Raw genomic sequence first — 27509 nt, 5'->3', positions numbered from 1 at the left:
GATTGATCCTCATTTCATTCAGATGAGCTCTTCCTCTCTGGATGGCTAAAGGGCAAGAGACAGCTCTCTCCAAAGCTTTCCCACTCGCCTGGATGCCTCTCCGAAGATTTTCCTCTCATCAGAGTGGGGGAGGGAGGGAGCTGTTCAGACAAGAGATTGAGCCTTTAAATTAAATTCTTGTCATCTGAGGGCTGGGCCTGATAGCAGCGGGGGTGGGTGGGAAGCATATGCTCCCAGTATCGGGACTCCGGCCAGATCCTCATCTGGTGTAAGTGTGTGCCAGTGCACTGATCTCAGCACTCGTGTCATCAAAACTACAAGCCTCAAAACACTCCCCTCTCTGTAGGGTAGCAGGTTGCTGGGTGAAACCATCATCATCCTCAGAGTGTCTGGCCTGCAGAGTACGTGAGCTCCACAGACTAGGAACACTTGCTGAAATTGCTCAATTCTCCTCTTTTTCAGTGGGAAGGGAGGGCCAGGCAGCTCGGTGGAATTTCAAACACTCAGCCACCCTCAGCCGGGCTGGGATTTCACAAGAGCCCAGACCCTGTGTGCACCCAGCACGTGCAAAGTGCTGGTGGAAATCTGGGCCCCTCTCCTGAGCTGGGATGGGAGCTCAGCCCTCCTGGAAATTCTGGGCCCCGTGCCACTTAGTTACAGCACGTCTCCTGGCTGGTGGCCAGATCAGAGTCTGAACCTCATCCTGGCTCTTCTAGCCTCCACCCTCTAATTGTGTATTCCCTAGGGTCAATATGACCCCAGCAATTGTTAGGTCAGGACACTGCTGAAGTGACTGGATGTACACTGTCTTACACCACGGGCAAAGCTGGCTCATGTGAATGAGAACGGCTTGATGGTGATGACTTTGGGGTTTTTCTAAGTTATGACTCTCCTGTGGTGACCCAGGGCACAGTGACAGCCTTGGAGATACCAATGCCTACTTCTTCAGTGAAATCTTCCTCTGTTCCATTAAGAGTCCTCAACAGATGGGGACCTTGTCTGAGAGCAGGAGAGCCACACAGCCACCACCAATCACCCACCAGCAAGTTTCACAAGCTTGTGTCCTTCCAGCCTCCTGGGCATCCTCTCTTAGCTCACAGCCCATAAAACTGCATCTTGAACCAAACCAGGTCCCCAAGGATGTATCACCCTCATGAGGACTATTCCAACACCATGATGTTTGGTTGCAACCTCTACATTCTGTCCTCCTGCTCAGCCCAGCAACCCTGGCCTCCAGAGCACGAGTCCCTCTGGAGGGGTGCTCACAGCTGGGTCAGTTGTGCTGGTGCTGTGTGTGGTTGGGATGTTTCTTCCTCCCAGACAGTGATGGGATTTTCCCGCACCAGTCCCCTGAATAGTTAATTGGATCTTGAAGGTTTATCACTTCTTTCACTGGGGTGTGTGGCTGGATTTACTTTGACACAAGCCCCTTTCTGAATTGCAAGTTGGCAACAATAAAAGGGAGAAGTCTTTAATTAGTTATCTGGCTAATTAACTTTTACAGCACTGTATAGCTTTGGCATCCAAATACTGCAATGCAAAACATTGCAAACATTCAAAGGAAGAATATCCACCCCACCAGGAAGCTGCTGCCACGAGTGACTGCAGGGGAAGAGCTCCCTGCAGCCTTGGCCAAGGTGCGTGGAAATCCATCTCCTTGCTCCCTGGACTCCTGCACATCCACTTCTGCTGATAACTCACCTTCTGATGATGATGTTAAAATTAAAGATGCAGAACACACATACTTCCCCATGTCATCCTCCTCCTTCCCAGCGTGCACACTCATGCTACAAATGGGTGAGACACACACCAGATAAAGCTTATTTCCTGCTTGAAGGTATATGTAGACATCCCTGCATCCCCCTGCCAAGCAGGGCAGAGTTTCACTGTCAAGGCCAGTGCACCCAGCAGCCCACAGTCCTGAGTTACGAAAGAAACCCTCATATCAGGCAGAGTGACATCATATCACACAGTGAGGAAATGCTCTCCAAGACAGTTCTGAAGGCTGTGGGATGACCCCAAGAGCACAGTTTGGCTCAGAGAATGCAACAGCCAGGTTGCTAGAATTAGCTCTCTCTCTCTGTTGGAACATGCAGGGTCCCCACCGCTTTTCCCACGCCGATCAGTGAGAGCTGGGGGTTTCGGGAGGCACGGTGCCCCCAGGACGTTCCCGTGTTGTTATATCTGCACCTTGTGGGCTAGCACATGTTCTACTCTGTGTGCACTGGAGTTTCGCCGTTACTGCATGTCCAGACAAGCTCCCTAACTGCTTTCAGTATGAATAAAAGGCACTGTAAAGGGGAAGGGACAGGTTTCAGGAAAAGCTAGAGAAGCAGCGTAAAACAGGCCATCAGCTCGAGTCCACCGGCTAATCAGCACCATCCCACACGTCTGCTCTACTGCTCAGGGAGGCATGGAGGGCAGGGAGAGGTCTGTCTGATCTCAGGCTGGCATACAAATGTCTGCTTTGTTTGGACTTTAGCTGAGACCAATTTAACTGCTGTATTTAATTTACTTGTGGTAGAAATGGAATCTACTTGCTGGCAGGTCCAAATCAACCAAGTAAAATCAGGGGCAATACGTTGGCCCCTTCCTGTCCTGGTCCAGTGGGATCTGGGAATCAGCTGAACTGTCAGCTGACAGAAGGCTGCCTGTGCTCAAGGGGCAAGTTGCTGCCCTTAGCCTTAGTGCTACCCAGGGAAGGTTTCTACAGGAGATTTCAGTAAAGCAGCACCACAGTTATACACAAAAGCAGTTCATGGAGAAGGTAAAAGTGAAGTCAGCTGGGAGCTGTAGCATAAGTCACCACGGCTACAAAAGGAGACAAGGCTCTCTCAGCATCCTGTAAACATGGACACAAGAGATTCTTCTCCTTCACTGGCTCCAAGGGAAATGAAACCTGTTGGAGGGAATTATTTCACTGCAAGAGCACAGGGTTTGTGCCCTGCTCAGTAGAGGCTTCCCTTTGCTGAGAAAAAACCCTAAATCTCTGCAGATTTGCACTTGCTGAATGCTAAAGCAGCAAGGGATGGGGCAGGAAGGATGCACTGAGTGACCAATACAGCAGAGATCAGAGGAAGGTCGTTCCCTCTGGGTACAGGCACATCTCACCAGCTCTCCCTGAACCAGAGGAGCACCTAAGCCTGGAAGGGATGGAGATGCCTGTGAAGTCTCCCATTTTCCCCCCAGCAGCCCTGGCCCATCCAGCCTGAGCTCCCCTGCTCTGCCAGCACAGCCACACAGCCGGGCAGCTCTCCTCCCTCAGCACCAGCAGCACCCAGCCTGGCCACAACAGGAACGGTAACGGGGCTTCACAAGAGAGTCCTTTGAGCTGTGACTACAGGCTGCTGGGGCAGGTCTGAAGCAGCTGTCACACACTATGCAATGCTCTCCTCGGGCAGCTCCTAAGGCTTTGTCTAACCACCCTTAATACCTGTCAGAGTATGATGGTCTGATGAAACTATGACACAGGCACAATCCTTAACACAAAGGATGACCTACAGGGTCCAGGTGTTTTAACAGGATTACTGTATTCTCCTCACCATGCAGAAGCAGACTATTAAATGCATACACCCTTTAAATCATGACCCTTCTGTCAGGAACTGTGTCAGCTACAGTTGCTGTGAACAGGCAAAGCCCTGAGGTCCTTCAGAAACACTGTCCCAGAAGAAAAAATACAGGACACGCGCTGATTCATAGCACTTGTATGGGGAACGTTTTATGTTCTTGATTCTGCTTTTGTTTTTCATTCTATATCTTTTCAGATTCAGCTTAAACAAGTCAAGATCATTCTCTTCCTCTTGGTGACAGGTTGCCCAGATGCCTGTCTGGGTCAAGGGGACACTGCTGCACTTTATTTTACCACCTGGCATTGCCCAGCTCTGCAGATTTTTTAACCTCTTAATTCCCAAAAGCATTTTGTTCTTTGCTCATCCCATCATTTCCCCATGTTTGCTTTCCAAAACCTGCCAAAGTAATTTCCACCAAATCCACTCAGCAGCCTGTATGTCAGGTTATCCTCTAAGCACAAGGAGAAAAACATTTCCACTCCTGAGCTGCAGCAGATCAGGTGTCCCCAGGTTCAGACCTAAGCCTTCAACAAAAAGATTTTCCAAGGATAGGCAAGAAGTTCACCAAACTGACTCGCTAAAGCCAGGAGCAGCCTCACTGCTGGAGCTCCCTGGTGTTGACAGTCTCAGGCTGTCACTTTGATATATCTCCTCCTCTCACAGTATGTGCTTTGCTGCCTGCTGCCAAAGCCACAGCTGCAGCCTCTCACAGGGGTGGTGGCTGTTGCCACACTCTGCGTTCCTGGATGGAACAAATGCCTTTGCCACACAACTCGTCCTACAGACCTACATAAGCCAGGGAGAAAGAAGGGAGAGTTGGGCTGAAGAACTGCCACAGACATGTGGCTGAGGTAGAGCGATCCCTGCACCTCAGGTCCAAACTTGTCCTCTTGCTGTGAGAAACTTGGGACAGGAGAAGAAATCTCCAAAATTGGTGACTTTTGAGTTGTTTGAAAAGTTTCTGCCCCTCCCCTAAACACAGGCTTCCTTGAAGAACAAAAACTATACGTGGTTTCCAGGGAAAACTTTGGAACTGGGTTCAAATTCAGTTTCAGATTACGTTTTTTGTTTAGTTTGGGGCTAAGGGGTATTTTCAGACCCTGCCATGTGAGAAACGTTGAAGGAAAAATTCCTCTCCTGCCCTCAGGTTTTACCTTGCCCAGCTCTGAAGACAGGCCCATGCTGCACATCTCGCCACCACAGTTACATCAGCTCCACCACCTCCAGAAATAAAGACTTCAAGCCAAGAAAAGCGATCTCACACTGGTGATGGCTGCGCCTCTCTAAGTAGCTCTGCCTGAGCTTCCCCAGTCAGAGATGTTACTCTCTGACTGCCAAGCCTTGGGCTTGCACTTCTGAGCTGCTATGGGGAAGCCACTGCTTTTTCCTGCGCCTCAGTCCCTCTCACACAATCCCTGTGCACACATCCGAGTGGAGGGGGTACAGGGCTGTGCTCTGTGTGTGCTGCCTCGCCAGCCCTGAGCACGGCTCAGGCAGCAGCACCCGTCTGCAGCAGCACACCCCGAGCGAGGCACCGAGTTAATTAAACAGCAGAAAAGGAAGAGAACATTTAAAGAGCTGAGTCTGAATGACTAAATGCCTTAGTCACTCATTTACAAAGATCTGAGGCAAAAAAACTCCTTTACAAATAATTTTCATCTGGGTGACATTTCTGTAAGAAGTTTCTCAGCAATGCAGTGGGAACTGCTGGGAAATGCCACCCTGAGACTTCCAGTGTCCACAGTGTTTGTGCCAACTGCCACCTCCTCTCCCCACCTGCAGCGTTCTCTCAGGCTGAGCAATCTCCTCCGGCACAGCACTGTGAGGCTGCGACTGCTGCCACAGGGGACTTGGTTTTGTCTGGCAGATATTGAAAACTTGCATCCCAAAAAATATTGAGTTGAAATTTTGCAGTGTTTTAATAGAAACCTTCTCTAAATCCATCTTGTTTTGTTCAGGGGAAAATAGCTCTTCACATTTCAGAAAGAAACAAAAATCACCTGTGGAAGGCTCCCCGTGGAGGCTGTTTCACACTTTGGTACTGAAAGCATGCAGCCAGCCCTTCACACTACACGGTGGTGACAGAAAGCAAGGGCACGTTGGGAACGTGAAGCATGCAGCACTGATGGAGCAGTGGGGCAGTTTCCATGATGCTGTTTGTACTGGAAATGCACTGTTTCCATTTTGAATACGGGAGGTTTTTCTCAGTGGGATCAGTCATCCTCCCAAGCTCACACAAGGCAGCGCTCACCGTTCTGCCACAACAACTGTGTGGGTGGGTAAGGGCAAAAGGAAGGAGCTGGGATGACAGTACCTTATGCTGCCTGTTGCCTCCAAAGGTTTCATAAAATCAAACCACTGATGAAACTTTGCCTTCCTCACAAGATGAAAACTCTGTTTCCTGCAGTGCCCTCGAGATATCAGTCTGACTCAGGAAAGGTTGCAGGGTTTGCCCTCATGGTCTGAATCATCTGTTTCAGCTAGAGAGGCAAGAGGTGGCAAATCCAGAGTCCCCCAGGTATCATCAGTATTACAGCAGCATGCAAAGACCCACCTACAGATGAGGCACTGTAGTGAACGACAACCCCATCCCAAAGCATTTGCGAGTGAAACAGAGAGTGAAGACACAGTGGCACGATTTGCTCAGTGATGGAGAGTGTTGCCAAGCCCAGTCCTCTGCAGTGGCAAACATCCCTGTCTGCAATTATAAAGCCATCACAAGACAAGAGACCCCACAGCAGGCTCCCAGCACACCACGGGTGCCCTTCACACAGGGGTGATGAGTCTGGCTCCTGCCAGCACCAATGCCTTGGGCACCCAAGGCCGTAGACAAAGGCTGGTCGGACAGGAAAGCCAAACTTCAGTGTGTACGATGCAAACTCGGTGCCTGCCGTGAGAAGATGCTGTTGAAAATACTGCTGTAGGCCACGGCACAGGAGGGCGCCGGGCAGCGCAGCAGAGCTCAGGTGAAGCCTGAGCCAGGCTGGAGCAGCGCCTGTCCCTGCAGAACAAACGCCTTTTGTTTGACAGGCAGCGACACCTCGTGGCACAGGCCTCCCCCCATCCCAGTTTGCTGCCAGCAGGAGGACTGGTTTTGCTGGGACAGGTTCTCAGCCATGCTAGAAACGGGGAGTTCTGCCCCAGCGGGCGGTGGAGCGCAGATTTCGGGGCAGCTGTTGCAGAGAAAATGACGAGGAGAAGATTCGTCTCTTGCAGATGCTCACTAAAAATCACACGTCATCGTCAAGAGAAGCTGCCTGAGGGCTCTTAGCAAGGCCTCAATGAGACTGGCCCTAGGATTGCTTCCTGTTTAGTTCAGGCTGCTGCAGGATAAGAGATGTCTATTGGTACCAGCACCACAGGTCAGATGCTGAAAGGGACCCCTGGCTTTGTCTTTTTCCTTATAAAGAATGACACTTCTTTTTGCGTGAAAAAGAGAAACTGCATAGAAACTAAAGAAAGAAAAGCACCTGTAACAAGCCTGTGGTAAGAAGAAATGGATATTTTTGGAGAAAATTATGGCTTAAGAATCTTGTAACTGCATCTCGAATCCTACCACGTTCACACACAAGCTTTTGCCAATACAAATCCAGCTCCATCAGCTCTTCTCCCTCTTAGGATCCAGAACTTGACATCCACAGGTATAGCACCGAGCTCGGCTTGGTGAGTTTTCCATGTGGGGAAGACCCAGAAAAGCCTTTTTCTCTCTATGCCAGTGATATCTGCTGTGTGGTAACTTCATTGACCCATTTCCTTTCCTCATGGCACACGCCTGGAGGTGATTGTGATGGCAAGAGCAGGACCGTAGATGTGCCAACCCAATGACTTCTCCCTGTGTGCACAGGCTGCAGTGGCACAGCAACTCCAAGCACACACGCCTGGGCACACCAGCCTCGGTCACGGCTGAACCAGGCTGTTTCCAGACATGTTCCTGATGCACACCAAAACAATCTGCTGTCTCCATGACTTTGCTTTTAGAAGAGGTGTTGAAGTTTCAACGTAAAACAGCAGCTTAGGAACTGAGCTTTGCCCCAAGAGAGTTCTGGAGTTTAAAGGCACCACGTGCTGAGAACACAAACACCTCGAGAGTTTCATAACTGCAAATGCCAGGGCCAACAGCCAATATCCCCATCGACCAGGGGACAAGAACAATCTCTGCATTGACACAGTGACAAATAATTGATAAGGAAACCGCAGCACATCAAAAGCCCAGGATTTGCCAGAAGGATCCTTTCCTTTGCCCACACCGTGGAGTAATTCCTTAACTTCGGAAAAAATACTTCACCTCGTAACTTAAGAGAAAATCCTTGGTCTCATGCAAACATCCAGAAGTCTGTCATGATATCACATACTGCAGACTGGTTGTTACCATTGCTAGCTTATTATCAGACAGCTCAGGCCATACAGCCTCTTTCGTTTTCTATCAGCATTCCACAACCACGCAGGTAAATTCCAAAGGTCAATTTTTTAATGCTCACACTGTTTTACTGTGCTCCTTTCACACACAGCCTGACAGAGGCCAGGTATGTTACACTGGAGGGCGTAGTGCTGCAGTCCTGACGTGACGTTTCGTTCGTCAGAGCACTCTCACATCCACTGCCTTCCCCAGGAGCCCGGGCTGGGGCTGGGGCTGGGGCTGGGGCTGGGGCAGGAAGCGCAGCTCCGTGCGTGCGCAGTGTGCAGCAGGCTCCTCCCGAGCTCACCCAGCTCAACAGCCCAAAACAACACCATGAGGAGGTAGCGGGAGGAGAAAGATGTCACGGGTGGGAGAGTTGTGCTTGGGCATGTCTGCCTGGAGAGTCAGAGTCCTGATGGCACTGTGCTTCCTGCCGCAGAACACAGGTAGGCTACGCTTGTCACTTTTCATTTCGCTGCGCTCTGTGGCTTTGCTTGTTGGAGGAGAGACAGATACAGGTAAACTTAAGGCAGTTTCAATGGGAACGCTTCACATAAAAGTGAAACATTCCACTGCAAAGAAATGTCAATTTAAATCTTGTCTCTAGAATGTGTCTCGTTGAAGGCCAGGGATGGATGTGTTTACCTGCAAGAAACAGTAGGTGCCAAGAAAGGACAAATGGCAAACCTGCATGCTGCATCTCGTGGCATTCCTGTTAGGATGTGCCTTTGAAGAACTGGATTTGAACAAGCAATGTGAGCCAGTTCTGTGAGCTGGGAGGTGGGAGCACAAGGGTTTTGGAGCACACTGGTCTTTGGAACTAAATAGGATGGTTCACACAAATGTAGGGCCTAATTCTAAAAGCTGTTAAGATGGAGATGTTTTATAACAGATGAGGAAAACAAGACTACATCAAACATACCCTCTTCCACAGTCAATTTCCAGTCTTAAATGAACCAAAATTCTGAACCCAACTTGGTCAAAACCAAGTGACATTTCCCACCCTGTGAAAGATACTTGAAATCGTTCACACAATTTTCACTTTCAACCAGGTCACATTCAACTTCCTCCTCCTCAAAATGTTACACTAATGTCAAAGGCTTTTGACATGATTTTGACATGGAGTCCAGGAGAAGGCTCTCCACCAGATGTGACATACACTGTGAGGTATGAAAGGTAAGCACTTACAAAGGATGTCTGACTGAGAGTATGGTACAGAACAAGCATCTGTGCACGTGTATCAATCAGGGGCATTATGATCAGTAACCTGGCTGCAGCCTTTCACCCAAACCAGTCCTTATCCTTCTGGAAAGTGCTCCAGTCTCGGGGCAAGATTCAGTACCCATCCTCCTTGTGTATAAATCATGACAAAACAGCATGTTTAACGTTATGGTTTGCTGGTTTCTTCTTTCAGCCAGGAACGCATGGACAAGTGGATGAAGGTTCCTCATTGCAAAAACATTCACAGAACCTCTTGCAATCTGACCTGTGTGCTTCCAAACCTCTTTGTTAAAGTCCGGGCTCGAGTAAAAGCTGTTCTTGGACGACTCCAGTCACCATGGGTAGACTCACAATTCAAGGAATACCATTTGGATGGTAAGTGTCTGTTGTGTTACAGCTGGATGAAAGGACACCCCAACAACAGTGTTGCCATGAGCAAATGAGTGGACCACACACCACAGAAAGAGAATCCATAACAAGCAGCTTTATGAATGACAGATTTGAGTGAGCACAGACAAGAAGAATGCCTGGTCATTTGAAAACAATTCTTGTAGCACGTGTTAGAATTTGTTCATCAATGCACTGGGTGGATCATCTGGCTTCAAGCTTTCCATATACCCTATGTTAGATAAAAAAGAGATATTCCTTTGCCTTCCTCCCTCCTTCATGTGTATCACAAGATAACAGTTAGAAGTGTAGATCCATTACCAAAAAAAGCCTCATTTTTGTGAAGCTGACACAAGCAAGCACTGTTCTTATGGCTGGTTGTTCGATTACAGTGGAATTGGCTCCCCCGGTGCTCACTGTGAATGTGGAGGAGAACTTAATCCGTGTGAATGCCTCCTTCCCTTTGGCCACCTGTGTAGAGATTTTCTCTTGGATGTATGACTTGAATCTTTGGGAAGCTGGATCTACAGACAAGGTCAGTAAAAGTGACACTTCTTAGATGAAACACAGGAACGATGCCCAGCTTGAACTGAAATAGTTTCAGGTTCCTGGGAGGAGAGGGACTGGGTCCAGGGCCTGGAGAAAATTAAATGGCCAATGCAGAGTTAAACCAAAAATGCATGTGTGTGCATCTTTATGTTATTGACAGTTCCCTGTTTCTATCAGTGAGGTATGATGGGGAGGCTACACTGTAATCAGTAAAACAGGGCAATATCTGGGGTTTCAAACAGCAGTTCAGGTGCTGCTAACAGCGTGCAGAGCACAGCACAGCACCAGCTGGAAATCTCACCCTAGAATCCATAAGCCCTAGGAGAAGTGTTTGCTACAAATAGTGAGCAAGACATGACGTGCCTCTCCATGCACCTTCCAACCACTGGAGCCACACTACACAGTGAAGAGAATCATGGGCTGAAAAGGCAGTATTTATTACACAAATACTGAAAGAACCATCTTTCTAACCCTCTGTTCTTTTTGTTCCTAAACAGAAGCAGTATGAAGGTAACTTTAGGAAGAATACAGTGACTATTGATGCCACTGCACTTCGAGGCAACTACTGCTTAAGTGCCAGATCTTCCTTCCAAAGCATTGACTTCAAACACAGCAAATTCTCCCAACCAGTGTGTGTGCTACTAAACCAGAAAGGTATGGCCCTGCTGAGAAAAGGACGTGGTGAGACATCAATGGGCTTAGGGCAAGTCTACCCAAAATAAAGGTCTTGCTGCTGGCTGGACTGGATGGATTTTCCAGTGAAAGGTTCCTGCTCCCTGTAGAAACCTTCTCATTGAAAACCATCCAACTCTGACATGTTTTCTGAAAGCCCTGCAGTGCTGTACCTGAGCAATGCTTACAATGGCATTTTGGGAATAAAATTTATCCTGAAAAAACAGGATGAAGCCTCATCCTTCACCTGCTCCAAGAAAAGCTCTGGCTGGTATCAGCCTTCATTTGTGGCCGTGACTCTGACTTTAGAGTCTGGTCTTGGGCAAGACTGTTATCCTTTCTCTGCATTGTACAATAAGGATCTGGAGCCTACCACTTTCTGAGACTTCTGAAGGAAAAGCTGAGTATGAGAACCCATTGATGACAGTAATCAGTGACTACTACACGGATTATTCTGATGTTATAGAAAATAATACAGATTGTTGTTGTGTTTTTCAGCAGTGGAATGGAAGTTCCCATTCTCTGCAACAGCCCCTGTGTTTGTCCTGCCCATCTTTCTGACAAGTGCCTTCATCATCTGCTTGCTGAAACAAGATGTTAGGCGAAAGAAGATGCCTCGTGCTTTGGTATGGCCCAAATGCTGGGGTCCCCTCCTGACTCACAGCCTTGCTGACTTTCAGAGGGTAACTGGGGAGGAGCAGGGGAGTCCTGCACTTCTCAGTTTTGCATTCCCAAGTCCTATATAAGTAAGCTTTCCTATATCCAGACTTCAAAAAGCAGCACTAACCCACTGATCTGTGTGTCTTGTTTCTTTTCCCTGGTAGGATTTCTCTTATTTGAAAATTGATGGACCAGCTTTTCACTGTGAGTTCAGTGAAAAGGAATTCTTCAGGGACTATCTTATCTGCACAGAGAAGCCAGTGTCACAAAGGAAGACACACAAAGCTTTAGCAGGAAACAGCCTACCATGGACGGCTTCTTTCCTCTCATCATCATCATCTTCATCAGAGGAGGAGGAGGAAGACAGCAGTACTTTTATTCCATACACTGAAATACTTCGTTTTCCAAACAGGCATCTCAATTGTCAGCCATCCAGAGCAGCACAGGGGGAAACTAGCTTGGACTCTGGGTCTGGAAGTCTATTTATGGACAGTGAATCTGTGCTTGACCCGAGTACCTCGAGTTTCTCTTTCTTTCCAACAAGAAAGAATGAGGTAGACCCCTCATCAACCCAAGGAAATGAGTCTGTATCCTTCTCACACAGCTCCTCCCTGGGAAGAATATCCCTCACTGATGTGAGATTCCCAGGTCCCAGGGAGCATGGACAGCAGGATACAGACAGGGATGAATGCCTGGAAATGACCCCTCTTCAAGCACCAGCAGAGGGGATTTGTGCCAAACCTGCACCCAATGAGCACCACCGGCAGAGGAAAGCTCACCATTACACCAAGTACTACCAGAAAGCAGTATTTGATCTGCCTGTCCAGGTCAGTGAGGTATCACATCTCAGCAAGGATCCCAGCAGTGAGCAACTCATTGCCTTTCAGACATTGCAGGTGGCAGAAGATGAAGGTATTGCAAGTGACTGTGACAGCGATCATTTCACAGAAGAGACACCTCCCATACCCACAGCGCTCACTGATGCATTTCAAACTTCAAATATGGAGGAAAAATATGATCAGAGGTTTAAATTCAAAGGCTTTGGACACACACATTACTTGGGAAGGAGCTAGAGTACCCTGGCAGTTCTGTGATGTGCCTGGAAAATGCTAGAGAGCTCCAGATTTTCAGGCAAGGACACCTAAACTGGAACAAAGACAAGTGATTGATGGTGGTGCTTTTCGTATTTATTCACCTAGATAGAGTTTTATCTGCTGATGTCTGGCCTCTCAAGGCATATGGCTGCAGGGACACAGAAGGTGTGGTTTGACTGCTAAGTAGCTAAATTCCCTGTGCCTCTGTACAAGTGCAGCTGTGATACGGTGTGAGGCAAACGAACCCAGCCAGGGGTAAGACATGCAGTGTCACCTCACACAAGCATCACACAGCCAACACACAGTGCCCTGTGTTCACTTCAGACTTCAGAGCAAGGTAACTTCTATGTGTGTGTTATGAAAGGCAAAAGCACCTCTGAGACAGAAAAAATACAGCCTGGACCTGTGAGAAACCATCAGCTGGGTTCTGAAAACACAGTGTGTTGTACATGAGTGTTGATTTTGAGCCAGGATGAACCACTAGCATTACATTTGCTTCTCTTAACTGCCGGACTGCACCCCTGCTTGACTTGCAGAGACATTCAGCAATCTTTGCTTTTTGTGGATCAAAAGCTAGAGATCACCTTCTGTGTTACAACAGAACGAACTGAAGTCAAAGTGATAAAGGTGCAGCGTGTTTGTTTGTTTATTCTGTTTGGTTTTATATCAATGTTGAAGCTGAAGTTCCCTCTGCTGTGCAGAATGTCTGAGATGCTTTATGCAGAGACAATACTATTTTGATATGTAACTCCTTGTGTGTGTTTTTATGTTTCCCAGATCTAAAGGGTGACTGCAGCTCATCTGAATAACATTACGTTTTAAAACACAATCTTTTGGTTTGAGCAGAGTCCTGTGAGACTTCCCTGCCAGGTCACTTTGGGTCACTGAAACACTGGAACTATGACCATCTTTCTGAGCAAAGGATCAAATCAGAAGTCCACCAGCAAAAGGCACAGGACAGACAAGGCCTCCCTTGCCTGGGCAATATTGCCCTTTTTGGTGTATTTTTAGTTTACTTCACATTTCATAGAAATAAACTCTGCCATTTTATTCCAGTAAAAATACACACAGAAAAGCGAAGTGTTAAAAGAAAGGAGACACACAACAGCCCTTCTCTTCATTCAGAGAGTTGTCTCAGGTGAGGGAATGGTGTTGATTTGAGATATTAAATCTTCAGAGAATCAGAACAACACCATAAAGATGTATGGGATGAGAGAAAGGGCTGGGAAATGCTTTAAAAGAGGAAAGCAAGAGGTACTAATTAAGGTCCTGAATTAAAGTAAAAAGAGGAGGTGGGAAAAAAGATTCATTGACTAGAATTCTCCCTTTTTTCCTTACCTGTCTTCCACCCAATGTCCTCAGCTACATCCTGTACTGCAATCCCTTCAGTCCATTTAGAAAGATACAGATCATCCAAATACAGTCACCACCCATTTTCTTGTGCAATCAAGGAAAATCCCCAGGCTTTGAGTTACAGGAAGGTCTGAAGTTGAGTAACCTCTAAGAAACTATTTTGACATGTCACAGCTTTGTAAACAGGGCCAGGGATCAGTTCTTGGTCTTGTCCAGGCTTTCTCAGGATGGAAGCTGCAGGAAAGGCTGCAGGCCAGGTGAGCTGTCCTGGCAGAGGCAGCATCACGCTCTTCCCTGTTTTCTTTTACCAGACCTTGAGACCTGCTTTCCACTCCCTAAGGTATGGCACAGACAGAGCAATCAGTCCATGTCTTACACCTTACTTAAACTGTAGCTGTGCAATGAGAAAAGCAGCTCTCCTGTTTCACTGGAAGAGGTATGACCCAGTCAACAAAAAACCCACGGACGTTGCACATCTACTGCACAAGTGCCAGAGCTGGAATCAAAACTCCTGGATCCCTGAATCAGTGGTCAGTAGGTTTCATGCAGTCCTCACAGAACAGGGATCTCAGCCTGAGCCCTGCAGTAGCCCAGAGGAGATAACCACCTTGGTCTTTTTGACCTTAATCTACCATCTTCACAAATCTGTGGCAGGAAAGATTTTTTCCTTTCCCCAGCTGTGCCAGGTAATGAGCAGAGTGTTACAAACCTCTTAGCCTCTACAGTTTGGGAGTTGAAAACCAAGCCATTCAAAAGGTAACATCTCTCTGGAAATAGGGGCAGAAATCAATTTTTAAGTTACACTCTCAAGACTAAGGTGTCAGGTGCATTACAATTTCCCTCACCTCCCCCCATCATAGGTCATCACACAGCAAAGTATGTGGCAGTGACATGAGGGAAGGAGAAAAAAATGGAAATAGTTTTGCAAGCTCTTCAGGAAACACCCTACTAAAGAGCTGTACTTGATTAGATGTGGGCCATACTGGTGCACAGGTGTGTCATGTTTAATTAACCTGTGAGGCTTCTGCATTTGTCCGAGTGCCAGAAGAGACAACATGACAGCTCTGTGTCAGTGGCATGGTTTGAAGCACACAGCTCTGTTAATATTGAAGCAGAGCAGGGAATTGAAACAACTTCAGAAGCAGAAAATCCATGAGATGAAGGGGCAATTTCTATCCCATGTTTGGCCACAGTGAAAGCAGTGTCCTTCCAGCTTCAGAGACACACAGGGGCTGCATTCTTATCAAGTTGGCTGCAAGTATGAAGTTCCTGTGTGACTCACTTGTGATCGTAATTTAAAAAATCTACCACTTGTGAGCTTTAAAGGGGGTTCAGACCACCCAAGAGCACTGCTCATAGGGGATTTCTCTAATGTGCAGTTATCCTATGGAGCTTAGGGCAGAAATTTCTGTTAAAGCTTTCCTAAGGCCTAAGCAATCGCAATTTGAAAAGTTCTCGGTGCCCTGACAGCCCAGCTGCTTTTACCCTGATGGAACCTCAGCTCTATGCAACGCTCCAGTTAGTCCCAGGCAAAGCAGAGGACTAAGGACAAGGCTTCCCCATTTTGTGAAGTTAAGGCCATGGGATGAAGGAGGCCAGGGAGGTTAACGAGGAGTAGCTATACTGTCAACATTTCCTAAGCTCAAGTGCAGGATGAATGTGTGACAACTCCTTCACTTAGGACAGCTTTGGTAACGTAAGCACCATGCAGCTGTACCAGATGTTCAGATGTTACATCCATCTGGTAGTTCTAAATCTGCATCTCCTGCAGCCCAGCAATTAGTTTTCGCTTTTGACCAAAGAAGGAAATGTCTCTCTCTGTTCTGAGAAAAGCCTGAAAATGGAACTCAACAACACCTACCAACTAAGAATGTCATGGAAAAGAAATGAAATCTCTCTCTTGTTCAGATTTCATACAAATGCCCAGTTGTTACCATATGGCATTCACAATACTTACAAGAGAGCTTTATATTGTAGACAGCCACAAAAATAAACAGCATCCTCTGAGGAAAGCCATGGAACAGCACATGCTCCTCCTACAGAAAGGCCACCTCCTTCTTATGCCAAACGAGAGAATCTCTGCAGCTACCTGGCCACAGAGTCATGGCAGCCGTGAGGAGCACGTGCTGTGCCCAGGGGGCAGCCTGGGCTCCGTGCCTGGCAGTCAGCGCTCGTCGAAGGCCACTGTGAACAACAGAACAACTTAAAAATCTGTCTGACTTTCATTTTAAGAAAGCACTCAAAGGTGTTTCCGAAGGAAATAGTGTCTTGCTTGCAGCAGTTATAAAACCAACTAGATGCACAGTTTTAACTTACAGAGTTTTAACAAGTCAAAGTGACCTGACCAGAAAAACAAGCCCCAGATGTGAGAAACCTCAGCTAGGGTGTTAAGGCAGGAAGCTCTTTATCAGAAAAAATGGTATTTGGATCTCTTTCAAATGCTGGGGATTTTCTCTGGCTCATGCACCTTTGTACAGTTAGGTGTGCTCGCTCCGAAGGGGAGAGGTGCCTCTGCTGTCACTCTTACCTTCTCATCTACACATGCGCACAGATCTCTAGCTGGTGATCTCAGCTCTGAAGGCAGGCAGGATAGTACTGAGCCAGTTACTGAGAAACAAATGCAACCTGGCCTCACAAACAAGGGTTTAGCACACAGGAACAGCTGCCTGCTCTCCCAGCCCCGCTTACATAGCTATTCATGAAGCAATTTCTGATCATCCTGTCCGTGTGTTCAGCGGTTGGTAAGTCCTGACTTCTTCCTTCCTGTCACTGACCATGGTTGTTTCTGTTTGATCCTGTAGTATGGGAGGTAGTTCAATCACTCCTGAAATAAGACCTAGAGAACGAGCTGTTGTTTGAGGTGGTTCAAAAGCTCCCTTCTGTGTTGCTCTCTCCTTTTAATATGTCCCAAGTACAGTTGGTGTTCTTGGTGCTTTAAGGATTAGTAGGGAGAAGAGAAGTTTCCTTCACTTCAAAGCCTTTGCCACTGATGGGTTACAACCCAAATCCTACAGGAGTAAAGGATATTAATTCACCTCAGGGGGGGCTGGATCAGTTGCCCTGTGTCTTAAGCGGAGACACACAATACAAGAACAGAAACAAATAATGTGTCCCTAAAAGCTATTTAATCCTACACTAGATGTGGCAAACACAGTTCTGGGTGAATCAAGTATGAACTTGCTGTTTTCAATTGCCAGCTTCTCAGCAAGGAGCCTTGTCATTTATCCACTCTTGTGTTTGTGATCTTATACTGTAGGCAAGCTGTCTTAAGAAACTTCTACAACTGAGGGACTTTCACACTGTGAAATATCCTGGGTTTTCCCTTCCCATTTGACTGTGCTTGTGTTATGCTGCTTTGCATAGCTGTGTATTACCACCGATAAATCTGGGAAGATGGAGATTTCCTACTTCTGATATGATCAGGTTAACGGTGACTAAGTTTTCGTGATCCTCAGACAGGGAAATTCACCCACTTTATACTCTGCAAGTTAGAAGGTCTTGTGAATCAGCCTTGAGGAAACTTTGCACTATGTATTCTCACCACACAAGAAATGAAAGTCTCTAGGACACCCTTGGGCAGCACCTGATCACAGCCAGTTTGCTGCTGGTAGTGTCCTGCTCTACAGAAGCAGCTCAGACCAGGGACATGGTTGTCAGGGGCAAGTGATATTTCTCCCTACCAAAGTCAGAACTCATTCTCTGTAGAGAAGAGGCACGGGGCTCAGAAAGCAGAGAACCTGTCTTCACCCTGGCACACCCAGATCAGAGTCCAGGCATCAGGTCTTTGCATCTCGCTCTGTAGAGACAGCCTCCATCCAATAAAACACAGAGCACAGGAGGTTAATGGCAGTCACATCCTCAGCACTGTGAAACTGATCTCAGCATAGTACTTCCCTGAGTATGGGCAGAAAGCAGAGACATTTGTAGACATGAATCTAGCCTTGAAAACACGTTATTGATCTTAGTTTTCCAGCCATGTAAGTGCTTTAAAAGAAAGCTGATAAGGAGCTCAAGGAATCTCCTTCTGACTCTTGAGTTTTTTAGGTCTTTCTGTAAAAATTCCTGACTTACTTTTCTTTGGGATAAGACAACAATTTGTGAGCACAGTCTGAATTCCTGTTCTGCCTAAGCTTCTGCTTTGCAGCCCATCTCTAGCAAACTGCAAGTGGGATGCTTGATATTTGTGTTTGATACTGCTGTGCAGCATTGGACTCGTATTGATCTGAGGGCTAGAATGCCAGAACATGCATTTTAATGCTAGTGTCTTTGCTCCCCTAGGCACTGTGACAACAGAGAGATCACCATGTGTGAAACGTGCAGCATTTTCTTCTACAAACTTTGAGAACATCCTGTCATGGGAAACTGAAGCAGATATTCCCCCTGGCACTGTATTTGATGTCCAATACAAACAGTATGTGAAGTTTACTTTTTTTCCCCCTGAAGTTCTGTTGTTCTCAAGGCCACTGTTCTCAGAGAGAGGGCCAGGAAAGGAAAGTGGCTGCTGCTGTTTCTGCTGCTTGTTTTACTGTTATGGCAATGGTTCTGCTTAGACAAGAACTCAATAGAGGACAGGATTATTTAAACTGCTAGATGATGCTCAGTATAGCAATCACATTTTTACACCCACAGTTGCCAGCTTTACACCATTTCTGAGCTATTCCTTGCCTTCAGCAACTTCCTTCTCTCTATTCTGTAGTTTCCTCACCTGTAAATACAGGCAAGAGCAATTGTCTTCCTCTGGTTCACTCACTGAAGCTAAGAGAAGTCAGACCAGTGCTAGCTCCATTGCCTTTGGGTAAGGCTGCAAACTCAGCAGCAAACTTGCCTGCAATCATTCAGTGATGGGCAAGGAACTCCTGAGTCAGTGACACACAGGACACTCCTGTGTGTGCCTTGAAATAAGCTGCACTTCTTCAAGATGATATCCACGCAAGAGCCATCAATGGGAAGGGATTAAGGGCTGCAGCCCAGGTGGGGTTTCTCTGCCACTCCACTCCTTGCTGCTTGCTAATTGCAGTAATAAATTTTGAAACTACTAAGAGCTGCCAAAACAGACAAAACAGCCCGTTTGGATCATTCTGGAGATGGGCTGTACTGCATCTGCTCTACCAGACTCAAAGCTTTCTTTTGTCCTAAGGTATGGAGAAAAATCCTGGCTTAACAAGCGTGAGTGCCAGAGCATCACACAGACGTTCTGCAACCTCACTCATGAAACAGAGAACTTCACAGAGCATTACTACGGCAGGGTGAGGGCCACTGGCCAGAACTACTGCTCCTCCAACTGGGTGCGCTCTGAAAGATTTGAGCCCAGAAAAGAGAGTACGTACCACTGCTGAAATCCATTAAACCCTGCTTGCTAGGGATTCATTCCATGTCTCGCTACCATTTAGCACAGCATGTCCTCTGATTTCAGTATTGCAAGATTGTGTTTCATAGGAAGGGAGTGAAGGCCTGAAAAAGGTTTGTTATTGGGAGGAGAGGGAGTAGAAGGGAAAAGGAAAAGTTAGATGTCCTTGAAGAAAGAACTTCTATTAAGGCTTACAAGAGCAGGAGGAAACTAGTAAGAGACATGAGAGACAACCTGAGGACAGCCAGTAATACAGTCAGAGAAGCTATGAAGTGTGAACTCCTGCAAATCAGGACAAGCAGCCAGACCAATGGATACTGAACGTTCCCAACACCTAAGTGAGCTGTGCTGCTGACATACAACATGGCCTTTGGGAGCCTTATTGGCCCTGGGACTAAAATTTTCCCACCACATATTTGTCAAGAATAATTTGAGGTGGCACTAGCAGTCAGTGATTATGGAAAGCCTTCACATATTTGCACAAAATAAACTATGAAAGAGCCATAGGTTGCTTTGATTGTTAAAGATTCACTTTTCATTGCCATGGCATCAGCACCCACGCTGAGGTGATCCCATCCCCCAGGTATTCTTTTCAGTTTCATGTTTTCAAGCTACGTGGCCTTGGAGGAATACTGAATGCTTTAAATATGCTGTTACAGATTGGGGTAAATCTCTGTTTAAGTGTTGGGTGTAACATAAGCCTTTCACTGAAGATATGTAGATACAAAAGAGCTGAACTGCTAAGGATAAAATCTGATGTAGGATGGGAATAGTGGTGGCAGTTACCCAAGTGCTCTGTGGTGGGATTTCACATGCATCACACACATGGGGAGGAGGACGTCACTGTGCAGGACAGGGAAGCAACATGAGAAGTTGGTCCTAAGAAAAAGCTTGGGACAAAACTTTGTAGGGACAAACACTGGCTAAAGGTGGCAGAACCCCAAAGGAAGTCAGTATCTCCAGCTGCCTGATTATTCCTGTGCTCAGTGAAACTCAGCTCAAATAGTTTTTGTATATAAACAGAAGTAATGATGTACAGCGAGTCTGGGCTCTGTGTGAGATGCAAATAAATGATCTGATAATGTATCTGTTTGAACCTCAACAGCTGATTCTGTTCTATCTCTTCTAGCTATTATTGGAGCACCAGAAGTACAATATATACCTTACATACGGTCTGTAAAGTTTCTTATACAGCCCCCCTACACACCGCTGAGAGGTGAGGATGACCACCAGCTAACCGTGGAGGACATTTACAGCAGATTTGGTGCTGTTGATTATCACTTAACAATATTCAACCAAAGGACACACCAAGAGGTAAGGCACAACCTCAGGCCACTAGCCCGCTGACTTCTGTAACTCATGTTTTGCATAAGATGGAGCAGGACCTCAGATTCTACATGATGGGAGAGGTTTCTGACGTACAAGGGAAAGTCTCAGTCTTGGACTCTTGGTAGACAAAGAGGAACTGCAAGAATTCCTCTGAAGTTCTGGAAAGAAACTGGAGTTTCCAAGGGTACTGTATAAATAGCAAAAAGTAAAACCACCGAGGAACTGAAATGCAAAACATAAGTACAGTAACAACAGAAAGCAAATGGCATGTTTAGAATTCAATATGTGCAGAATTATTACAGACTTGTAACAACTTATCAGTAAATAAGATTTGATGCTGAATGTTGCAATCTGATTTGAAGAAAATGTATGCATTTAATGTTTCCATATTTGCCTTTGTTTTAAACAGTGGACAAAGAATGCACACAACAAAGAATTTGAAGTTTCCAACTTGGACCCAGACACTGAATATAATGGAACAGTATATATCCATCTCCTCCAGAGAAGCAGCAAACCCCAAGTATTTTGGGTCAAAACACGAGCAGGTGAGGCTGTTAACTCTGCTCATTTAAAGTCCAGCTGTCATACTGGATACACAAGAGATGCTGATTTTCAGTTGGTACAAAATAACACAGCCTTGTTAAAGATGCTGAAGCAACACTGACTTTCCTACTTTAAAAATCTAGTCCTGTGAGACTGGATCTATAACATCATTTATAGTCATATATATCTCATATATAAGTTTTTCTAGTTCAGCTCTCTGTAGATAGATTTTCCACTTGTTTTCTTTCCCTCTAACCAGACAACACATGGCTTCTCTACTGCTTCGTGGCACTCGCATTCTGTGCTGGGCTGGTGTTTGCTGCAATCAGTTATGTGATCTACAAATACATCAAGCAACGCAGTGCACAGCCCATGTCTTTGGTAAGTGCTGTTAAGCCACTGCAGCAAATCTGTAAAATGCTCAGGACCATGTGCATGCTCTTAAATAGCATTGCTAATTGAGGAGGATGAATGAGCAGACAAGAGCACTATCTAGCCTGTCACAGCAGACCACTGGTAATTTGAAGATGAGTGCTCAGAACTTCCCCCAGACTGGGCTCCTAAATCACTAGTTCCTTTTGAACCTCTGGCGCTCATCTTCTGTAGCAAGCATTGATTCTACATGCTAAATGAGCTTAAGGGCAACCTATTTCCATGCTCTAGGGCTTAGGTCAGATTTTGCAAAAATTAAAGCAGGATATTTTATTCCTCACAGTTTAGGATCGCACAGGTGCCCTGATGCATAGTGAGAGATGTCTGCATTCCTCTGAAGGGTCATTCCCCAGCAAAAACGGAGTTCTTTTGTCAACAGAGCATTTCCCTGGCAGCTGTTACTGGTTTTACTGATATTTCTCCAAACAAAATGTTAAAGAATCAGAAGCAACCCTTCCAAGTCACAGCTTCTTGTTAATAACTCCTGTTTGTCTGTCTACTTCAACAGGACTTCAGAGGGATTTCATCATTCCAGCCTCTTACACTGACGGTGGAGCATATTATAAAGCCCATTAATGTATCCAGACCTTCGCTTCTCATCCCTGAAATGCAGTTACCACACATCAGCCAGCATTTGGACAAAGCACCAGCATCACCATGGTCTTGCCATGCACCAGAAACCGCCTATCAGCAAGAGAGGAACGTATCAACAATGGGGCTGCCCACCCAGCCTCCCTGCTTGGCAAGTGCAGCTCCTCCTGGTTATGCTCCTCAAATAGCCGGCCCAAGTGTTCCTACTGCCATGGCCAGCAAAAATCTGCCCCTAACCTATGGGCTGTGTGTCAAAGGCACAGAGCACGTCGACAAGAATTTGGAGCCAAACCAAATGCTAAAGGAAGTTTCTTCAGATAGTTTTGTTGGTGGGAAGCCCATAGCTCAGATGCTGGGCAGCAGCAGTGGCAGCCTTTGGAATTACAAAGAACAGGGCCTGGACCTGGCATTGTGGAACAGCAGAGACACAAGAGAGTCAGGTCTCTTACAGGGGAGCCCTGGGCAAACACAGCAACTGGTGTCACAAACTGATGGGATGGAAAGTAAAGTGCATGTATCCCAGCTGTCACTGCCTTTGCTGGAACAATGCTACAGACAACAGCCTGCAGAACTGCCGCTGTTATTGTCTTCAGTGAAAGTTGACACAGACTATGTTCCAGAGGATGAATTGCTGCCATCTGCATCAGCAAACCTCCTTTTTTCAGCTGGTGCTGGTAACAACTTCCCAAGAGAGAGCAACAAAGAGCAGTGGATGTTGCCAGATTCAGTTTCACATTCTGCAAATAAATTGCAGTTCCCAGAGACTCGAGAAACAGAAATGTTACCACAAACAAAGGAGCTAAGCTGCACAAAACTGAATACTGTTGTGTCCCAAGACACTATCTCAGACCAGGACAATGGCACTCCTCTCACTAAGCTGTTCAAAGATTTGGACTTAAAAGTATTGTGGGATCAGGATGAAAACATAGAATTTTATTAGGATGACTTAATGCTATTGAAATACAGATGAAGTTTGCTTGCATTAAATAGTATCCCAGGCTGCAAACAAACACAGCTAATGTTGGGTGTATTAACGTGGCACAGAGTTGTCAGGCTGTTTCCACTATTGTTCTGTCATGGAGATAGGCACCTTTACCGATACTTCTTGGTATGCTGCAAACTGCATCTTTGCACTTCAATAATAAGCCTTTACTTCTTTCATATTCTTCAGATTTATTATGAACTGGACTACTTTAACAGCTGAGTTGAGATTCAAATTCAATTCTAGATTCAGTTTACTGAATTTAGCAAAATTCAGAATGGCACCTGTATTTGCTCCTGACAAACACCAGAGATCCAGGTCCAAGGCAGGCCCACCCTTTGAAGACACTCGGGTGTGCATGAATACTAAACTAAAAGAATTAAAGGTATCATGGTACACTAAAAGAATTAAATATATATTGGTGTTCTACCCTTGGCTATCTGATTTGTGCAAAACAATAAGCTACCTCCATGAAATGGACTTTGCCTTTAAAGCCATCATTAAAACTGTGAGAGCAGCTCCTGATGCAGCAGTTCTGAGAAACTACATCCTGCTGTGCTCTTTAATGGTTGTAGAAAGACAAAGCTTTTTTCACCTCTGCAACAGATTAATGCAGCCTTGGCCCAGTTCTGATATATTTCTCAGCTGATTTCTTTCTCTGAAAGTCACACATTCTCTTATTCCCTTGAAATCCCCTGGGACAGAGCAGCTAGGATCACGTTCCACATAGGCAGGAATGTGAGGATTTACACTAATCTCAGTTCAGACCTTCAATCTCAATTTACACTAATCTCAACTCATGCATTCAGTAATCTATGAAGACTAGGGAAGTCTTGAGCTGCCTCCTCTCACCCTCCACTGATGCTGTCGATGGGGAACATGCTCCATTTGTATGACAGAGAGGAATCTCCAATTGCAGAGCCCTTCTCTGCTCCTGTTACCAGCGCGCTCACCTCCAGGGCTGGAATGAACCAAACCCAATATAAACTGAGAGCCAAATTCCTTTAGCACTGCACCTTTACCAAAAGTAAGCTAAATGGTATTTATTTGGGGGATAAAGGAGGCAATCATTTCTCATTAAGAAGAAAGCATATTTCAGCTTGTTGGATTTTCACTGGTGTGGTTGAAAAGGGTGAGTGTTGAATGACATCAGTTTTGGAGAAACGAAACCATTTATAGGAATAAGCAAGGCTTTGAATGGTATGGGGAAGTATTCGTTTGAAGAAGAAGCACTGCCAGAGAAAGGCAGACCAGAAGCAAGACTCAGTTGTTCCCACCATGAGCAAACTTAGATGTTTTCTCTGTCCAGGGAAGCGGAGCCTAAAGACTAAAATCCATTTGCTTCAGTGTGATTTCGCAAATAAACTGTAGCCTTATGAAGCAAGGAGCTTTGATGATTCAACCCAGGATTAAAGAAATAGTCTTAGAAACTTAATAGGCAAAGGTTCAGCTCCTAACTCCAGCATCAGTAACAAACAAAGCACTAGGGCCATCTCATATGAGGCCAAAAGGTCAAAATGTCAAATGTGGTGAAGAGGTGTCACAGCAGAGGGTAGGAAAGGTATGAATATGTGCATGGTCTTGGCAGCAACCCAGAAGGACATTTCCATTCTCCTTGCTTTACTTCATACCATTCAGTATCAAGGGGTTTGTGGAATGCTGTTTAAGCTGTTTCTCCGTGTCCAAACTATACCATCAGAAATTACACACAGAGAAACGCTGCAGTTGCAGGAGCTGCAGCAGCACAGCTGTGCTGTTTCCAAGGCGTGCAAGACCTCACAAGTAACATTCTGCCCTACTAAGTCCCTGGTGGAGAGGCTGCATTTCAATCCTGTCAGGACAGTTACCTTATTCTAAGTTGCTTGTGGGCTGTGTATCTTGTATCAACAACATTCCCAGTGATGCTACTCAGGGACTACTCAAATGCTACAATGTCAACATTTTGGCTCCTGTTGTGAAACATAACCCTCAGCACAGGGTCAGGATGGTGCAGAAGGAAAGGGGGCCTTAGAAGAGCAGTGAAGATGCTGCTAAAAAGTACATTTCCTAATTAAAAGCCTTTTCAAATCCCTCTGCAGCCCCCGTGCCATAGGGTCTGATCATGTCCAGCCCATAACAAACGTGTCATCTTGGTGCTTCAGGAGAGATGGGAATGGAGGTGCAGAATGTCTAGGACCAGATCTTTAGAACAAATGTAGGTGCCTAAAGATGAGAAGTGCCCCACAGCTGGGATGTTGATTTCTTCTTCAGGTATCTTAAATACCTTACATTTCCAGATAACAGGATTTCAACACAGTTTCAAAGGTCTTCACATGCAAGCCATCTGTATCTAACAACACGCTGTTCCTCGTTTCTCGACTGTTCAGATAACAGTTTCGATAGCTCTAGATAATAAAAACTAGAAATGCCACAAACACTGTGCTCATTCCCAGGCAGATGTCACGACGATGACAGGTGAACATTGCAGTTCCAGTTGTCACAAGGATATCAACATAGCAGGTGCCAGCTGTAACCCTATAGCAAAGTATTACTCTTTGTCTTCTCAGCTAAATACAGGAGCTGTCACTTAGCCCCTCCCCACACCAGCAGCTCGCAGCCCTCCAGGGATCCTTGCACAGGGATGAGCATATTGCTGCAGGCTGAGGCTCTCATTCTCTGTCACTATTTGCTTGCTGTTTCTTTTGGCATTGAAAGGTGCCTTGTTTGGATTATAAAAAAATCACCAAAATTCTTTAACAAGTCCTGTGAGGGAAATCTCGCTCAAGGAACAAATGAAAAGCTCCAAATCTGGAGACAGAATGAAACAGAGTTGAGAGGCAGCTCTGGATGTACTAGGGACTCACTCTGGCATCTCACTGCCCTAACAGTATTGTTTAAATTGCTGTTAGTGATGGGGAGGTCCTGTGCAGCAGGAGCTGTAGCAGCTGGATCAGTGTTAAGCAGTGGCCTCACACTTGCTGGTTCAGAGGATTTGAAATTTCCACACGTATTTTCTTTCTCATAAGGATTGATGTGAGACATGAGGAGACAAAAGCAGTTAGCATCCATATGAGGAAAGCCTAAGATTCTTCTCCTTAGAACATGCAACAAAGTGTTGATGTGACAAAGATGAATGAAATTATTAATATCAAACAGAACAGATGATCATTACTCATTACTTGCCATAATACAAAATTCAGGAAAGCACTCAAGTGCTCATGTGATTGTTTAAAATCAAGGAAAGAAAGTGTTCCTTCACTTTGACAGCTCAGCTTATACCAAAACATATTCAGTCCTGCCTGCCCAGTAACACCTCTTTATTGCTCTCTTAGGGATGTCTGAAACACAGAAACTAAATAAACTTCATCCACGGAAGTCCTTATAGCTGTAATGGTGATCCTTCTGGAGTTCAGCTTTGTTTTATTTGGATGATAATGCAATAAAGGTTTTTAGAAATAGATCCTACTGATACAGACAGGCAGAGTGACTCAAACCATGCCAGACTTTATGGTGGAAATCGTTTCTGCATGGCCTTCTGGAGGCCAGAATCAGAAACTGTTCAAAAAGAAATTAGGCAGTTCAACAGGAACAGACTATTAGCAACAATAAAGCATAGTGTCCAGCTCAGAAAAAGGTACTGGCAACCCTCAAGAGACAGACACTGGGCTGAGCAGATCTGCAGTGTCATCTAGAGTGGCAATTTTACATCCTTACATATCTTTACAGACTTCTAGAGGCTGTGAGAAGCCCACGACTGATGTGATGACTCCTCAGCTAACACAGCTGGAATATATCAGGTTCACAGACTGGTATCGTAGCCTCAGAGCTTCGTTACTTTCAAACCTGCATTTCTCCTTCTGATACCACAAAAAATATCACCCATTTCTCACAGTGGGTTTATCCTGAATGCTAAAAGTGCCTGTCTCACACAGCAGCAGTCCCTGTTCTTTTACTCTGCTCCAGGCTCTCAGATACCCCTCGGGCAGCTGGATATGGAAGCTCACCTGCTACTGTGGCAGCGAGCCCTCATTTGCCTCGACTAGGGAACGTATCATAGTTGCAGCCAACCAAAAACAGAAGAGCTGCTGTTAGCTCCTGAGCTAATTATACACTGACATAATTTGGCTGGAGTTGCCATTCGCTAACGAGATGTCAAAGTAAATGATTTCACTCTATTCTGTAGCCATGGCAAAGTTAACCCCAGGGAAATTCCTGGAGGAGATTAAAATATTCACAATTCATTTCAAATGCTTTGTGAGCTTCTATCCTAAATGAGCAGAGGATAATCCAATACTCTGATGCCTAAATTTTGCAGGCACCTGTTTTTCCTTACATCATTTGGCAAAGGCAATAATTTGGGCAATGTGAAATAGGGTTTGTGGTTAGTTGCCACCGCAGCGAGCAG

At 45.9% G+C, this 27509-nt stretch overlaps 2 protein-coding genes across 2 annotated transcripts; both read left to right on the top strand.

Moving 5' to 3' along the window:
• Nucleotides 1–8257: 8257 nt before the first annotated feature.
• IFNLR1 (interferon lambda receptor 1) lies at nt 8258–13266 on the top strand. Its single transcript, XM_062014519.1, has 7 exons — nt 8258–8411; nt 9018–9141; nt 9380–9561; nt 9966–10108; nt 10620–10776; nt 11293–11420; nt 11619–13266. Exons 1-7 carry the CDS (start codon nt 8324–8326, stop codon nt 12525–12527), a joined length of 1731 nt encoding a protein of 576 aa, XP_061870503.1. The 5' UTR covers nt 8258–8323; the 3' UTR covers nt 12528–13266.
• Nucleotides 13267–16599: 3333 nt separating this feature from the next.
• IL22RA1 (interleukin 22 receptor subunit alpha 1) lies at nt 16600–23083 on the top strand. The gene is made up of 7 exons (XM_010201451.2): nt 16600–16642; nt 18180–18312; nt 19039–19220; nt 20378–20562; nt 20987–21122; nt 21380–21501; nt 22061–23083. Exons 1-7 carry the CDS (start codon nt 16600–16602, stop codon nt 23081–23083), a joined length of 1824 nt encoding a protein of 607 aa, XP_010199753.2.
• Nucleotides 23084–27509: the final 4426 nt, after the last annotated feature.

The sequence above is a fragment of the Colius striatus genome, chromosome 24 (assembly GCF_028858725.1).
Source record: "Colius striatus isolate bColStr4 chromosome 24, bColStr4.1.hap1, whole genome shotgun sequence".
NCBI lineage: Eukaryota > Metazoa > Chordata > Aves > Coliiformes > Coliidae > Colius > Colius striatus.
Note: the sequence above shows the minus strand (reverse complement) of the source record. Positions and strands in the feature narration are given on the sequence as shown.

Excerpts from the sequence above, each read along its gene's own strand:
- IL22RA1 (XM_010201451.2), top strand. The coding sequence starts at position 16,600 with ATGAAGCAATTTCTGATCATCCTGTCCGTGTGTTCAGCGGTTG. Across the intron at positions 19,221-20,377 it reads ATTTGAGCCCAGAAAAGAGA|CTATTATTGGAGCACCAGAA; the intron begins GTACGTACCACT and ends TATCTCTTCTAG. Across the intron at positions 20,563-20,986 it reads ACCAAAGGACACACCAAGAG|TGGACAAAGAATGCACACAA; the intron begins GTAAGGCACAAC and ends TGTTTTAAACAG.
- IFNLR1 (XM_062014519.1), top strand. The coding sequence starts at position 8,324 with ATGTCACGGGTGGGAGAGTTGTGCTTGGGCATGTCTGCCTGGAGAGTC. Across the intron at positions 9,142-9,379 it reads TACACTGTGAGGTATGAAAG|CCAGGAACGCATGGACAAGT; the intron begins GTAAGCACTTAC and ends TTCTTCTTTCAG. Across the intron at positions 10,777-11,292 it reads TGTGCTACTAAACCAGAAAG|CAGTGGAATGGAAGTTCCCA; the intron begins GTATGGCCCTGC and ends TGTGTTTTTCAG.